This window comes from Cervus canadensis, chromosome 2 (assembly GCF_019320065.1).
Source record: "Cervus canadensis isolate Bull #8, Minnesota chromosome 2, ASM1932006v1, whole genome shotgun sequence".
Classification (NCBI taxonomy): Eukaryota; Metazoa; Chordata; class Mammalia; order Artiodactyla; family Cervidae; genus Cervus; species Cervus canadensis.
Window position 1 is genome coordinate 75138221 of NC_057387.1, and position 17791 is coordinate 75156011.

General features: G+C 36.5%; 1 protein-coding gene across 3 annotated transcripts in view; it reads right to left on the reverse strand.

The window, feature by feature from the left end:
- PDE4B (phosphodiesterase 4B) overlaps nucleotides 1-17791 on the reverse strand; it is a 646239-nt gene that overhangs the window by 419497 nt on the left and 208951 nt on the right. Inside the window, exon 1 of one of the 3 annotated variants that reach the window (XM_043461053.1) lies at nucleotides 12858-13265. The exons of the other annotated variants lie outside the window; for them this stretch is intronic. Within the exon in view, the coding sequence (XP_043316988.1) occupies nucleotides 12858-13093 (236 nt within the window). The 5' untranslated portion in view covers nucleotides 13094-13265. Of the gene's footprint in view, nucleotides 1-12857; nucleotides 13266-17791 lie in introns of those variants that run through there. 3 annotated transcript variants of the gene reach the window in all.

Consider the following 17791-nt stretch of genomic DNA (forward strand, 5'->3'; position numbering starts at 1 on the left):
TCATTTTTCAGTGATGTACAAATTCACTTCAACAGAGAACCCCTTGTCTTAAAGATATAATCTTTTACTGTCTTTCAGTTGCTCAGAGACAGAATCAATCTGATCAGTGATAATGTGAAAACGAAGTCTTTGTCAAAAGAGAAGCCATAACCTTTATTTCTGCTTTCATTCCTAAATATTCCTGGAAACAACCAAGATAAACAGAGCAATTTGACTTAAATGCTGTGAAGTCATCTGGATAAAGGTTAAATACAACTTTCCCTGGACTGAATATTAGTTTCTGAGCTTTCTGTTATCTTTCTGCAGGAAGCATGAAAGTTATGGAAAGACCAATGAGGGTAGTAAGACCCAGAGGTACCACTTTGTCTAGCCCTCATCTCCACACTGTCTCTCCTTAAATGGTCCCATACACCAGAAACTCCTCCTCTTTCTGTAAAATAAAATGTTTATAAGGCAATGCTCATGGTATTTAATCATGTTTATTAACACCATGTTCTTTACATACAACCCAAATACACCTGCAGCATTTTGTACTCATTAGCAATAGTTTATCATTACTTTCGGCTCTATAAACATATTTCCTCTTCTTCCAGAAAGTAAGTTCCAATTCTTTGTGTTTTTCAATTGTTCTAATTAATTTTATAAATATCATATATGAATAGGGAAATAATTGCTTTATCTATACTGATGAGTAAGTTGCAGGTCTAAAAGGTTAAATGACTATCCCTTTGCCACTCAAAAAACAAAACAAGACAAAGCAAAACAGTTTGGAAGTGGTGGCGCCAGGATGCATGTCTAGAGTCTAGGACTCTAGGTCTTAAGCTCTTTTCTCATCGCCTCTTGTGAATAAACTTTCTTATGTAAACAAATCACTAGGAGGTTAGATTCTACTGACTAGGGAAAACAACTGCAGGCACATTCTGGCACTTTGAAAACACTATATTTTTAACAGTAATTGATTTAAATTCACTTAGAGAAAAAGTGTTTCATTAGCATCTAGTTTCATTAATGGAGACAAGCACCAAATTCAGGAAGATAACAGGAATTTTAAAGAATAAAGAGCATTTTATGGCCAAAGTCATTTGCAGTCATCTCTGTGAAAAATGAGAGTGAGTAAACCCCATAATGCATAGTGATTTATTTTTCTTTTTAAATTTTATTTTACTGTTGTAAGAACATTTAATGTGGGCTTTAAGATAACAGACTATCCTGTGAAACTAAGTAATATCTAAGTGGTCTAAAAAGAATGTATTTAATATGTACAGCATTGCTCAATAAAAACTTATTTAATTAAACCATGCTATACAAATATTTAGTTTATATCACTATACATATATTATAATTTTTATTTGAAATCATAAGCTCTGAATACAGTAGTGGATGAAGTCTGCTGATTACCTCTCATTGGCCAAGGACTGTGCTAAGCACTGTGCACACATACTTCTTTCAGTCTTCACAGTGACCTAATGAGACACAAGTAGTCTTTTTCTAATTTTGCAGAAGCAGAAAGAGGAACTAAGGTTAAATGGTTTGCTTAAAACCTAGCATCTAGTCAAAGGTGGAGTTGGGATTCAAACGCTGTGCTCTTTGCACCACCCAGCCTCCTAAAGATTCATGCTGTTTTGGTAAATATCAGCATGTTAGAGACACAACCATATTTTCTGGGTGAGCTCAGTCCTGGCTGAGCAGGATGATAGGTAAGGACAAAGGCCATGATTATCCCCAGCAAGTTAAAATCCACGTGTGAATTTCAGTGGTAACATCTCAGGAGGAAGTCTTGGGCAGTTAAGACATCATCAGCAAGACAGACTTGGATCCCTGAGTTTCTTTGTCCTACCTGCCTAACCTCCCTTTAGGAGGCCTAAATAGCTCTGATGGTGAAAAAGAGGCTTCCTGTATAAACCAACTGCTGAGGTAACTGTGGCCCAAATAAGCCACAGAAGTACTCTCAGATTCTCGGTGCTGTGACAAACAGTCTGTACTTATTAATTTGTGCATAAATATGAAGAGTAGCAAGGAGAGATTTTGAGAAAAATGAGTTTTTGATGACACTGGAATTTTTCCAAGGCATTTGTTCACTGAATCCTATATTGGCTTTTTATATGTAAGATCCTGAAATAGACAAGGCAACTTCTCATGCTTATTTTTTTCTTTTTGCTCTCAAGCTTATTGGTGCAAGTGGATGGAATTACATCAAAGTGCTTCTGTTCCTATCTCTTTTGCACATGGCTTTTAAAAATATGTTGCTGATAGCAGCCAAACAAGGCTATAAAGTTTCTTATTAGGGATATAAGCTATTCACACTGGATCTTCTGATATGCGTTTCAATACAATTTAGCTTGGTTCATTAGAATGTGATTATCACATGAAAATAAATGAATGATATTTTGTTTCCTCAGTAATGGTCACACTGTGAATATTATAAAATTATTTTTTACAAATGCAAGTGCACTTTGACTCTTCCAAACTAGCATATTTAATACCCAGCTATGCTTTTCAGATAATGAAAAATAATTTCTGCTTCACCAACCAAGAATGACAATAATGTGAATGTTTGTGTATGTTTAGAGATTTAGTAAGATAATTAAACAGTAGTATCTATTATGTGACTTATAATGCATGAAGTATTTCACTAAGTACTCTCATATATTATCTTAGGAGTAGATAGATAGTGGGATGCATAGATAGATAGCAGGAGAGTTAACAAATACATGCTTAAATTAAATTAACATTTGAAAATATTTAAATATGAGGCTATTTTCTCCACTTCACAAATGAAGGAACTGAGGTCCAAGACAGAGAATTAACTGGTCTAAAATTTCAATAGCAATTCAAGACAAAATATTAAAACCAAACCTAACTTACTTGACTCCAAATAATATAACATAAAAAAAAATCAACAGTAAAAATAAAATTGAAGATAACATCAAAAGTATATAATAACAGAAGTTCATCTGTACTATATTAAGAAATATAGTTTTCCATATTAATGTTATATCTGACAGTTTTATAGAAAGAAGTAGCATCTCTTTTGGAGGGAAGAAAAAAATAAATGCTACAGACACCCATCCTCTTAGAAGTAGTTTCAAGTACCTAAAACCAACAATTTGTCACCAAGATTACTTATAAACTATTAATATTATAGATATCTCTAATCTTCCACGCCCCTTCATGTATCCCGCCTTGTCATTGCAAAGGGGCTTGTATAACTCAATGAGACTATTAGCCATGCCATGCAGGTCCACCCAAGACAAACAAGTCATACGAGAGAGTTCTGAAAAAAAAAAACATCCACTGAAGGAGTGAATGGCAAACCACTCCAGTATTCTTGCCGTAAAGAGCCCATGAACAGTATGCAAAGGCAAAAATATATGATACCAGAATGAGCCCCCCCAGGTCGCTAAGTGTCCAGTATGCTACTGGTGAAGAGCTGATGGCAATTACTAATAGCTCTAGAAAGAATAAAGCAGTTGTGCCAAAGCAGAAATGACCCTCAGTTTTGGATGTATCTGGTGGTGAAAGTAAAGTAATGATGTAAAGAACAATATTGCATAGGAACCTGGAATGCTAGGTCCACGAATCAAGGACATGGAACAATGGATTGGTTCCAAATTGGGAAAGGAGTATGTCAAGACTATATACTGTCAGCCTGCTTATTTAACTTATATTCAGAGTACATCACACGAAATGCCGGGCTGGATGAATCACAAGCTAGAATCAAGACTGCAAGGAGAAATATCAACAATCTCAGATATGCAGATGATACCACTCTAATGGCAGAAAGTGACGAGGAACTAGAGAGCCTCTTGATGAGGGTGAAAGAGGAGAGTGAAAAAAAGCTGGCTTAAAATTCAACATTCAAAAAACTAAGATCACGGCATCTGGTCCCATTATTTCACGGCAAATAGATGGGGAAAAGTGGAAGCAGTGACAGATTTCCTTTTCTTGGTCTCCAAAATCACTGCAGACTGTGACTGCAGCCACGCAATAATAAGATGCTTGCTCCTTGGAATAAACGCTAAGACAAATCTAGACAGCATAATAAAAAGCAGAGGCAGTTGGCTTTGCCAACAAAGGTCCACATAATCAAAGCTATGGTTTTTCAGTAGTCATGTATGGATGTGACAGTTGGACAATAAAGAAGTCTGGGTGCCAACAAATTGATGCTTTCAAATTGTGCTGGAAAAGACTCTTAAGAGTCCTTTGGACTGCAAGAAGATCAAACTAGTCAATCTTAAAGGAAAGCAATCCTAAATATTTATTGGAAGGACTGAAGCTGAAGCTCCAATACTTTGGCCACCTGATGCAAAGAGCCAACTCACTGAAAAAGTCCTGATGCTGGGGAAGATTGAAGACAAAAGGAGAAGGGGGCAGGAGAGGACGAGATGGCTAAATAGCATCACCAACTCAATGGACATAAATCTGAGCACATTCCAGGAGACAGTGAATGGTATAGAGGCCTGGCATGCTGCAGTCCATGGGGTTGCAAAGAGTCAGACATGACTGAGCACCTGGACAACAACCACCCTCCACATCACTGCTTCAATAGTTTACTTTTAAAAATGGGCCATAAACTTTTTATAACTTGTCAGGATATTGGTCAATTATTAAGAATTAAACTCAAATTATGATATGAGAACATGCTGATGAAATGGAAATAATTGTACTTTAAAATGAGGTGCTTTTTTTTACCCAAAACTAATGCTTTCCATCAAGTGCACTCCTTTGAAACTAAAGAAAGTACATATAGTGTGAAGTAATTAGCCTCCAACTAATAAAAAATTAAAAAAAAAAAAGAAAGTACATATAGGCATTTAAATATGGAGAGAGGTACAGAGACAGAGTAAATATGGAAAACCATTAACAATCAGTAAATCGAAGTAGAAGGTTTCATTATACTACTACTATTCTTTCAAGGTTTTGAAAGTTTAAATCCTCACTACCAGTAACCTCTCCTTGACCCAAATTATGTCCACCCTCCTCATTTATTCTGCTGCCATTCCTGGACATCTTAGATGCATATAATTTTAATGTCTGAAAATTTCTATGACTCTGTCAAGCATAGCTACCCAGACATTTTTTATCTACTCCTTTATCTCTTACATTGGTGGTTTTTCAGACACTTGGAGATTATGGAATCTGTACTCCCCCAAATTTCCTGAAATTTCCCCAGATTCATCCATGTTTCTTTGCTTGGACCCAGGACCAGCAAAAAGATCATCACTATCTTATTTTTCAAGGAATTCCCCAAAATGGGTCCTAGAACACTAATGCTTCACAAAATATAGTTTGAAAGCAGTTTTTCTGAAAGCCACATTACCCCTTCCCCTTTATTTACAATCTGCGTTATTTGCTGAGGTTGACATTGTGAGGGTATAGGGTGAAGGAGGGGATAAGCTGTCTGTCAGGAGAGCATGCATAGTGACAAGTGTTCTTTTCCACAAAAGGTCGAGAGAAGCAGTCATTCGTATTCTCCCTCAAAGACAAAACGTCTAAGTTCTAGCAAGAAGAACTTCAAGCAATTTGAGAAGGTCAACAAATTACTTCTATTTTTTTTAACTTAAAGTACACAGTGGGAGTCAAACATATCTCTGTCAAACAAATTACTAGGAGTGACAGAGGTCCCAACCTCTCAGTTCAGAAAAACATGAAACAAAACCAAGTGAGGATTTTTGCTCCTAAGGATGTCTTTTCTAGAATACAATGGTTATAAATTCACAATTTCCTTACTTTGCAAGCAATGGACTCTTCCTTACAAGTTCCCCAGGAAAATTCTATCGAAAGCTCAGAAAGCTTAATATTTTTTAGATGCTGCATTAGTAGGAAATGATCAATAATTAAGCATTCTAATAAATAATATGCTGATATTTTAAAGGACAAATAACAAATAGGTTTGTCTCTATGATGCTTCCACTCAGATAGTTAATAAGAGATATGTAGAGCTTTCCTAAGCTGAAACACCACCTATCTGGTGTGCTGTTTGATGCATGAGGAATAACCAAATAATAATTGTACAGTGCTACAGACAAATATTTACTTTACAGCACTACAGGTTAGGGAGTGTGATTTGTACACAGCGGCTTAATTAAATAGGCTACCATGTAAAACACTTAGCCTCTAGTGAGATACCGTGATTAAACTTGTACCTACGATATCACAGAACACAAAACAGAAAGCAAGTTAGAGTAGCCCTACCAGCAAAAAGGGAATACAACTACTAAGAGACGGATGAAGTGAGGGTGCTTATAGAGTGTCAGCTAAGTTTCCTTTTCTCCTCCTTCATAACAAGCTAAAGGGAAAGTGCTAGAAGAACAACAACAACAAAAAATAGGACACAAGGACTATATTCATTTTTTCTTTTACTTTTCGTCAAATATATACCAAGTGCCAGCCTTTCTTCAGGTGCCCGGGATATAGTAAACAAGACAGAATCCCTGCTCTCATGCAATTTTGCTAGATTGGTAGACAATAGAAGAGAAAAACAACATACAGACAAGTGTGTCTTTTCTAGCAATATATTTCCAGGTAATAACACCCAAGAAGATAAAGAAAGCAAAACAAGGGACAAGAAAGCAAACAGTGCTTTTTTAGATGAAGGGGTCAGCAGAAGCCTCTCTACCAAGTGAGGTTTGAGTAGAAGCCAGGAATGGATGTGAGATAGTGAACCACGTCAACATCTAGAGAACTAGACTTCTAGGCAGAAGCAACATCAAGCAAAGGCCCGGAAGTAGAAATATACAAGGTTTGTTGAAGACCAGAAAAGAGCCTAACATGGCTGGGGAATAGGAGATGAGGTCACAGGTATTCTGGAGCCAGAAAATGTAGGGCCTTGTAAACCAGGGCAAGCATTTTAGATACTTTTCTGGGAATCATTTAAATACCTCAAGTATAATGTTGCAGGTGTCTTGACAGTGATGCTAGAGAAGGAGGCACAATAAACATCCAAGGATTCAAAACTGGGAGTCAACGAAAGAAGGAAGAATGGGAAAAGAAAGCAAAGGGAATTTCACAAAAGACTTAAACTTTAGCAGTTGGGCAGTTGGTATGCCTGCTGGGTCACCTTCCAGTGTGTATCCCGGCAGGGGGTTTGTCATCACTACTTTCAAAGCCCTTTTTCCAGTAAGTATTTTAAAAATCCAATATATTGAAGACTTGCACACACTAAAAGGCCAGAAAAACACCATTTACAGACTTGCATTACTGAGAAAACAGTTGCCCTGATTAAAGCAATAGAATAGGGCTATGAGGCATAGATTTCCATTGTCATTGAGATCAGATTGCGGACATAGATAATTTCTATAAAAAACTCATCAGGATTATACACAAACACAACACAAAGCACCTCTAATAAATTAGGACTGAGCTAATCGGTTTTCATCCTCCCTAGCACCTTTGCTAAGATTCTTTGATGCATTTGGATTTAGTGCATTAACTAGAACTATGCATAGCACCATGCTGGAGGTGATAAATGCAAGGCATACAGAATTTACATGCTTTTCCTCCCAGTTTCCATAAACCATAATTTGTTAAGTCATAAAGAATGTTATAAGCATAGTTTTGATGCTATGGAACATACTCAATAATTAGAAGTCATTATCTCTCAAATGAACATTCTCCCTTTTCCCCATGCTTCTAAATCCTCTCACCTTCCAATCCATTCTCCACAATGCCTGCAAAGCCCTTTCCAAAGTAAAAGCTATTTAAGGTAACCCCCTTCTCATAGCCTTGCAGTGGCTCCCCGCTGATGATGGGATAAATCCCCAAGTCTTGTTCACGATACTGGAAGCCCTAGAGTGTGACCCCAATCTCCAGGCAGAGTCTGACTTCCTATCTCTCCTACCTTGCACCTAAGGCTATAAAACTCCAATGAACTTTACTCACTTTCCACCATCCTCTGAGTCAAATCCCAACTCAGCCCCTTACTTGCTGTGTACTCTTGGGCAAATTACCTGTGCTCCCTATGCTTCATCCCCTTTCCAATAAAATGGAAATATCAGTACATAACCTGGACATTTTTGCTTGTTTTGTTTACTTATTTATTTAATTGGTAGATAATTACTTTGTAATATTGTGATGGTTTTTGCCATACATCATGGCACAAAAATAAGCTAATAATTTAAAATAATGTCAGATGCATTTTAAGTACAAAATAACTGTGGGTTATTATTACTGTTATTGGTTGACAGAATTTTATTATTGTCACTTTGGCCAAAAAAAAGTTGCCCTTCCTGCCCACTTTTCTCCTGAAAAACTAATCATTCTTCAAGACCCCACACAAATGTCATCTCCCCTCCAAACCTTCCCTAACACATTGACTCACTCTCTGGCAGTATTTGTCTCTTCTTGTGCTCTTAGAAGTTAAGTGTCATTCTTCATTAGCATTACACACATACCATTGATTAATTCTTAATGCCTACGTTTGTCTTCCATGGGGCATGAGCGTTCTTTGAAGGTAAGGACTCTTTCTCCCAGAGTAGCACCCAGAGTATGGTAGGCTTTCAACAAATGTTCTGTTCAATCAAATGTTCAGTCAGTAAGTACTTAAAGACAGAGATATTTTTCAAAAATTTTCCATACTGCTAGGAAATAATTCAGGAAATATAAGAAAGAACACAAGGCACAGATTTAGATTTAGCTCACAAACTAGGACTAAATTGTATAAGGCAGTAAATGTGTGCAAAGCTTTAGAGAAAGGTTAAACATATATTATTAAACATTTTCTTTTTACTCTTCTCCAGTTATTCTAGCTTTGTCTTATCAAATATAAGTAAGTTCCTTTAGAGTATGAACTATGTCATTTCATACTTTCACAGTCAAATATTCGGCACAAAAGTTCACATTTCATGAACCTTTAATAAAAATGAGGAAATATTTCCAAGGTCTAGGTAGAACTAAATGGGGAACTGGGGAAAAAAAACAAAAAACAGGTCTTCTTTTCTAATACTAACTCTGAAAGTATACTGTCCTCTGTGAAGCATATCCCATATGCAAGCATGAACAGACAGAGAGTGGTGGTATTCACCAATACACTTGCTCTTCAAGAGCAGTGTGGTAGGCCTGAAATGTATTCAGAACCATCACCAGTAGCTTCCATCAGAGAGCATCACGCTGCTGATGATGTCGGAGAACTGATAACTGAGGTTGGAACATGAGCAAAGGAGAGAAGGTTGACAAAGCTACAGGTGGCAAGTGTAAGTCTAGAACAAGCAGGCCACACAACATTGCTAATTGTTATATCCTGATACAAAATAAAAAGTTCAAATTTGAAAAAAAAAAAAATGAACAAGCAGACCACATAAGACAAGGAGGATAACGTTATGTCTCAGGAGTTTTCATCCCTGATTAGGGGTTAGGTATAAATTTTCCCTTCTCCCTGTTCACCAATGCTTTATATTCCATTGATGCTTTGCAGTGTAGGACACATTTTTTAAAAATCTATATTGTCTCATATCAACTAACATGGATTTGAGTGTCCACTTTTGGGTTTCAGAATTGAAAGGAGAATTTAGAAATTTGGGATAATGGCATACAGTCAAATAATAACAAAGGGAATAGAAATACTTGGAAGAAACGAAAGCAATTCAGAACAGTTTTATAAATGCAGCATGTAATATTAGAGTATTCTTATTCTCCTAATAAAACTTAAATGAGATAATATGTGTGAACATCCTAGTAAAGAACCAAAAATATAGGAGATGTTGGAATCCACATGGATCGAATCAGCAGTTTTTTCTTTTCTTGCTCGCAGCACAGCTCAATTATATATGTTGAGAGAAAAAAAAAAATCCTGGGACTGGTTAATAATTATCTTCATTTTCATGCAAATACTTATAAGTTTTTCTTAATATCCATTGAAGACCAATGTAATTTTCAATACCAGGACTATTAAGTAGTAACACTGTGTACTAAGTGAGGTTCTAGAACTTTTTTTCCAGTCTTAAAAATAGGCTAGATTCCCATATGTCAAAGATGGAGTAACTGTGGGCCTGCCCAAGAGTTAAAGAAAGCAACTAGATAAACCACCCAAATTCCTTCCAGATTTAGGACTGCATCAATACTCTGAGTAGTGATAAAACACTGAATATTTATCTTTATTAGATATTTTAAAAAGAATCACAGAGTCAGTATTTCACAAGTGTTTCTTAAATCTTCTGCCATTAACCCACACTTCATAACTTGGGTTGTCAAAATCAGAGAACTATACATTCACCTGAAAAAAAAATGAAATCTACAAATAACTGAAGATTAAAAAAAACTGTTCAGTGGGTTTAGATATAAACTGCATCCTCTGCATTGTTTAGCTCATCATGAAAATTACTTTAATTTCAATGCTGGAATCAAAACAATCCAGTCTTTTTAAAAGACGTCTACTGTCTACTGTAAAGTAATAACATGTTTTTAGAGACTTCTAAGTGCATATCTTGGAATTTCTAACTTAAATGCATGGTTTGGAAAATACTAATTGTTGATCATGAAAAGAATGGTTACATTTCATCACGACAAAGAGGCAAAAATAAAGTACTTATGCTCTTATTTCCTCATTTAAACTACATATGATGCTGTTTAAAAAGGAGTACATAATTTTTAAGGTTAGTGAAAAAGTCATTCAAATACATATGTATTTTATGAAAAGAAAATTTCATTGAATGCTCCATGAAAAAAAAATTGAAAAATATTAAATATGCACTGAGAAAAAAATAAACATAAATAGAGACTTAATCAGAAGTTAAAAGAAACAATGATATACCTTTACTAAGAAATACAAGAAGAGTGTGTAAGCTGGGAGGTAAAAATGGGTGAAAATGAATCACTGTCAAACTAAAGTTATTTTGTAAGTTTGATGATTAATGGATTCTTTTAACTTATGGTACATCATATCAAAGTCATGTGGGCTTTTTTTTTTTAATTTTTGGCAATTTGTGGAAATTCTTGTTTTAACTCAGCTAGAAGAAGACCACTTTAGTAGCATAAGTTATCTCAAATACCATTTAGTTGTTCTTTTTGAAATTTGCTGCAAGAAAATTTGTATAATGCAAGAGTGAAACTGGCTGTTTAGTCATTTTAAACTTTGGGTTCTTTTGGAAAAAAAAATCATTATTTATAGCTGTACCTTTCTACTACATCAAAAATCTATTCTGAGTAAAAGAAAGGTCATGTTGTTATATTCAGGAACTCTATAATAAAGAAATATTACCAAGGTTTTATGAAGATTCACCCAATATCTGAGAATCAGTTAGTTAAAATTAAATGTCCGTCTAGTCAAAATAATGGTTTAATATTAACCAATTAGTAAAACATGAGTCAATTAATTGTATGTTTTTCACCTTTATTCCTTTTATGAGAACTAAGTAGCAGTATAACTATGTCCCTTTCTCCTATTCAGTCATACTACTTAGCAAACTATATGAAAATACACACACTTTAGGGGTGGGGTAAATCAGGAGAGAGGAGTTCTTCAAAGCAAGTACCTCCTTACATATAAATCTCTTTGTACAAATGCTACCATTGGTCAGTTTTGAGAAATTAATCACATGTACTCTACAAGTATGAGATTATAGTTAATTAATAAGATTTAACTCATCAAAAGGTGATCAAAAAAAATTTCACCAATAAAACAATTAAGTGAACAACATTGCATTGTCAGAAAACAAAAATAACCATATCATTTTTAGCTAGGTAAAGCATGAATACTGGCCTTAACATGTGGTGTCCATCAAACGCAAGCTACATATTTCTAGGGATAACTTGAATTTGCCAATATACTGTGCAGTAGATCAGGCAGACAAACACTTCAAATGAGTAAAAAACAGAATTCAAGTAAATAATAATTTTCAAAAACTGGATCTCCTCAGTCTATAATGTTGGCTGGTAATCTAAGATGCAGTCAAAATCAGTGTGTTAGAATTATCCTTAAGAGGTAATAGCTCCCTTCACTGCTAAGGTCTCTATTAAATAAAAATTATAGGTGCCCAATTTTGAAGGGTATCTTAATCTGAAAGAAAGTATAATATTCAAAGAAATCTGAAAAAGCCTAGCTTTTGCAATTAAAGTTCAATTTCTTTTGTGCTTTCCCTTGTGTTTTGTTATTATACTGGTTTAAGGAAACTACTCTGTTGTATATAGAATATTATATATATTAAAGGCTCAGTACAGTTTTTATAGAGGGCTCTTGGATTTATTTACTTGGCATTCCCAAGTAAATTGGGAGTTTATTTATTATTATCTATAAATTTTAAGTCACCTTTTTTACAATAAGAATCTCAAAGATAATAGCAATTTGAATCATAAATTAAATTAAGTAATCACATAATTTCAGAATTGGGAACTTAGTTTTCCCTTTCCTTGACAAGTGTAAAGACAGAGGCAATAAATCAAAATCACTAGTTGACGTACTACAATACAGCAATGCCATAAATTAAGTTTGACTTTATACACTGTCTTAAGAAACAAATCCAAGATTGAATCTTTTATTCTTGTACCAAAAATATACTATCAGAAAAACTCATCAATATTAACAGAAAAACACGCACACACAAAGTGACCAATCACCTCCACAGAGATTAAAAACTGAATTTTAAAACTCCTTCAATACCCAGTTGCCCTAGAATTAGCTAGGTGTTTTTAATAAGCAGGAATTTTAAAGACTCTCTCCAGTGAGAGCCTTTTTTTATCTGGAAACAGCTAGGCACAGTGATATGAACACACAGAGCACTATGTATTCTTCAGCTGACCGGCTCTCCACTCACCTCACACTTGAGGTCTGTATTATGAACAAAATTAAAATATTCCATTTGCTACATTTCCAAATCACTGTTGCTAGTCAAAAGCACTCCAAACACCACCAAATCCCTTCTTACCATGTATGAGCCACAGTGAAGCGACGACGCTGCCGAATGCTTTTATTCACCAGCAACTTTCTGAAAAAGCAGGGTGAGTTCCTTGGCGAACTGCGTGGAGAAATTTTAGGAGATGTAGGTCTGTTTGCCGGTAGTCTTGGAAGCTCAAGTTCTAAGTGCATTTGCTCCTTGAAAGTCTTTATGCAAACCTCAGATTCAGAAGCAGTAAGTTCTTTTGAAGAATCTTTTGCTGTCATGTCTTATATGGAGTGCTGGCTTTCACCATCCAAAACAAAAATCTCAAACATAGCAGAGACACAGCTGCAGGTTAGGAGGCTGGTAAGTCTGCAAACTGTTCCCAGTTTAATTTAGGAAGCTGTGGCTCCAAAGTAGGAGCTGCTTAGAGCAGGAGCAGCATAATCGAAGAATGGCAAGTCAGCCTGTCACAAGGAGCTTTATCAGCCTGGCTTTGCCTCTGAAAATGCGCCAAAGTGCTTCCTATGTCAGTAGCCTCCTTGTGGATGAGGTTTGTCTGCAAGCTACACACTGACACTCGCTGAATTCATTCAGCTGAATATATCAACTCATGAAATATTCATGAGGGCTTCTGATAAATCCTTTACATGCATATTTTTTTTTAAAAAAGAAGTCTTTTCAAACATGCTGCATCCACTAATGGATAGTAAGCAAAACCTAGTCACTGAGTCACTCATTTTTGTTTGCACAATGCATAGAACCAGAGCCCAGCCAGCATGTGTGATGTTTAAAGTCTTCATTCAGAATTATCTTTCTCTGTAATGCATACAACAGTAACTCCACCTACCAAGCGCTTATTGGCCCAGGACTATTTAAATAACTGCACTCTGTTTCCACCTCAACAACACCCTCCATCACCCAGATTTTCACATTTGTGAAGCCACTCAATCATCAGCAAAAACATTAAATCAGATTGTCAAAAAGCCTAGCTAAAACAGACCCCCCAAATTCCATTCCTGAATAAAAGAGCTGATTTGCTAAAGCTTTTTTTCCTCTCTCCTCTTCAGAAGATACCAAACTACAATATAAAAAGAGTCAGGAAAACATTAGCTTTGGAAACATAACAGAAAAACATTAGATTTGGTTCATTCCCCTAAGGAATTTAAAGACTAATCTTTAATCCAATAAAAATTACCTTCATTCTTCTGCTTAAATTCATTGTCCCTGAGGTGCCCACAACAGCCACTCTCTGTTAGATGTAAAGTCACTTCCGAAAGTCAAAGTTCTCTAGAATGGAAATGGAGGTAACAACCAGGAGAAATGAATGCTCCCCATTATAAGTGCAGGGTCCAAAGTCAAGCATCATGCACACGTGTGTGTGCACACACACATACAGGTAGATGCACACAGTAGTGTCTGTGTGTGGGTATCTTTACTTGCCAGCATGTGTGTATTTGGTTCACAAGGGCATGCCAGTGAGATATATGGGTAGGGGAGCCCAAAAAAATGTCTCAAATTCCAAAGCAGATCATTGCAACCTGAAGTTTCATTTAGAAACATACTGGCATGCAGCTTCTACACTTTAAAAGAAGTAAAAAGACTAGTGTGGTGCTTAAGTATACAGATGCTGTGAAACTTTGTACCTGCATCATCTCCTACCAGGCCAGCCCGATCTCACACAAATTTGACAAAGCAGAATTAGGGTTAGCCAGCAAGAGTGACAGTTAAGGAATGATTCACAGGAAGACTTCAGTGAGAAAGCAAGAAATTTATTTTTTCTCTAATGTGTGAGAACTTTCACCTTTATAATAAAATCATTTATATGTGTCAAATACTCTGGTTAAATATCTAAAGGCTGAATAAGAACAGACTATGACCTGTGCATAGGAAAAAAAATAAGCCCCACTCCAGCCCTTGGGGGAATGGTTTAAACCTAACGGGAAGGATTTGAACTCCTAGCTTATATGTACTGCAATAATACAGTAAAAGTATATTATTGAACAAAAGCAAAGTCATGGAATTTCAAAATTTGAGTGAATCCCTGTAATAACTTTGTTTGGCTCCTCATTTTAAAGACAAGGACATAGACTTAGAAACTTTCAATGTCTTGTCCAAAGTCCTTTTTTGTAGTTGATATTAGAGGAAAAGCTAAAACCCAGGCTTTCTGATTCCCAACTGAGTGTTCTTCCATTATATAAGAGAGGTTAACATAGTCATTTTTCCTGCTAAGCCCTAGCACATGCACTTTATATATTTGAAGATATTTCAACTGCTCTATTTGAGAATGAATTGTTAGTAATGTCTAGTAATGTCATGGGAGAAAAATGTAGTTAAAACTATCCATTATTTACTGCATTATGAAAACAAAGTCAAACTTATTCCAACAATAATGGGATACAAAACTGGAATGTGAGAATATGTGATACTGTCAATATTCAGAGTGACTTATTTGCAAAAAAATGAATTAGCAATTTGAAGTCTTTCTCTTATTCACTTTTAAAGGCTGCCAAAACACAATAAGCATTTTAGGGATTTTTACCTCTCCCAAAATTACAGCAAATTTCACAACCCAGATTTAGCTGTATGTGAACTGGGATTCAGATGAGGAAATGTTGACATAAACTTACCAAAAGCAGAATAGTGGTAGAATTACAATTACTTTCTAATTCTTATTGTCAACTTATGTGACATTATGTGACATTTCACATTATTCTTTCACTTTGCATACCATGCCAGTCAATATCCCAGTTAAAGAAATTTTAAGAATCATTCTAAGAAAAAGAATTTCAAAACTATGTAAAGTCAAGACCAAAATTGAAACTAGCTGTTGAGTAGCTATTAACAGGACTCTGGAACCCACCAAAAAAAAGATGTCCAAAGACAAAGGAGAAGTCACAATGAGATGGTAGGAGAGGTGCAATCATGATAAAATCAAATCTTATAGCACTGGGTGGGCAACCCACAAACTGGAAAACAGTAGTACCAAAGAAATTCTCCCTCTGTTGTGAAGGTTCTGAGCCCCATGTCAGACTTCCCAGTCTGGGGAATCCAGCAAAGGGACTGTGAACCTGCAGGGAATCTGACTTTGAAGGGAAGCAGGATTTGACTACAGGGCTTTCACAGAACTGGGGGAAACAGAGACTCTACTCTTAGAAAGCACAAACAAAATCTTGCATGTACCAGGACCCAGGAGAAAGGAGCAGTGACTTCACACGAGCCTAAACCAAACCTACCTGCTAGTGTTGGAGGGTCTCTTGGGGAGGCATGGTTTGGCCATGGCTTGCCAAAGGGACAGGGGTTCTCTTGAAGGTCACCATTAACCCTACCATAGAGCCTGTAGACTCCAGAGCTGGACTGCCTCAGGCCAAACAACTAACAGAGAGGGAACACAGCCCCACCCATCAGCAGACAATTGAATTAAAGTTTTACTGAACATAGCCTTGCCTACCAGAGCAAGACCCAGTTTTTCCCACCACCAGTCCATCCCATTAGGAAGCTTACACAAGCCTCTTAGCCTCATCCACCAGAGGGCAGACAAAAGAATCAAGAAGAACTACAATCCTGCAGCCTCCAGAATGAAAATCACATCACATAAAGTTAATAAAAATGAAAAGGCAGAAGATTATGTCCCAGATAAAAGGACATGATAAAACTCCAGAAAAACAACTAAATGAAGTGGAGATAGCAACCTTCCAGGAAAAGAATTCATAGTAATGATATTGAAGATGATCCAGGATCTCAGAAATTGAAAGAAGATGTAAGAAATGTTTACCAAACACCTAGAAGAACTAAAGAACAAACAGAGATGAACAACACACTAGAAGGAATAAATAGCTGAATAACTGAGGCAGAAGAACAGATAAGTGACCTGGAAGACAGAATGGTGGAAATCAATGCCACAAAACAGAATATAGAAAAAAGAATGAAAAAAAAAAAAAAAAGAAGACAGCCTCAGAGAACCACAGGAACAACATTAACCACACCCAACATTCACATCTATAGAGTACCAGAAGGACAAGAGAAAGGGGAAGGACCCCGGAAAATATTGAATGAACTACTAACGTCGGCTCGCGTCACTTGTCTTCCAATGAGTCAACTCTTCACATGAGGTGCCAAGTATTGGATTTCAGCTCAGCATTCAGTCCTTCCATGTAACACCCAGGACTGATCTCCCTTAGGATGACTGCGTTGGATCTCCTCTAGTTCCAAGGGACTCTCAAGAGTCTTCTCCAACACCACAGTTCCAAAAGCATCAATTTTTGTGCTCAACTTTCTTCCAGTCCAACGCTCACATCACCATTAGCTGAAGACGGACCTTGTTGGCCAAGTCAATGTCTCTGCTAATATGCTGTCTAGGTTGGTCATAACCTTTCTTCCAAGGAGTCAAGCAATCTTTTCATTTCAGACTTGCATCACCATCTGCCAGTGATTTATGGGAGCCCAAAAAATAAAATCAGCCATTCCCCATCTATTTCCCATGAAGTATGGGACCAGAGCATGATCTTTAGTTTGCGAATGTCGAGCTTTAAGCAACTTTTTCCTCCTCTCCTCCTTTCCCACTTCATCAAGAGCTCTTTATTCTTCTTCGCTTTCTGCCATACAGGGGTATGTCCATCACATATCTGAGGTTATTGATATTCTCCCGACAATTCTTGACTCCAGCTTGTGCTTCATCCTAGCCAGATGGTTTCTCATGATGTACTCTGCATATAAGTTAAATAAGCAGGGTGACATATACAGCCTTGACGTACTCCTTTTCCTATTTGGAACCAGTCTGTTGTTCCATGTCCAGTTCTAACTGTTGCTTCCTGACCTGCACACAGGTTTCTCAAGAGGCAGGTCAGGTGGTCTGGTATTCCCATCTCTTTCAGAATTTTCCACAGTTTATTGTGATCCACCCAGTCGAAGGCTTTGGCATAGTCAATAAAGCAGAAATAGATGTTTTTCTGGAACTCTCTTGCTTTTTTGATGATCCAGCA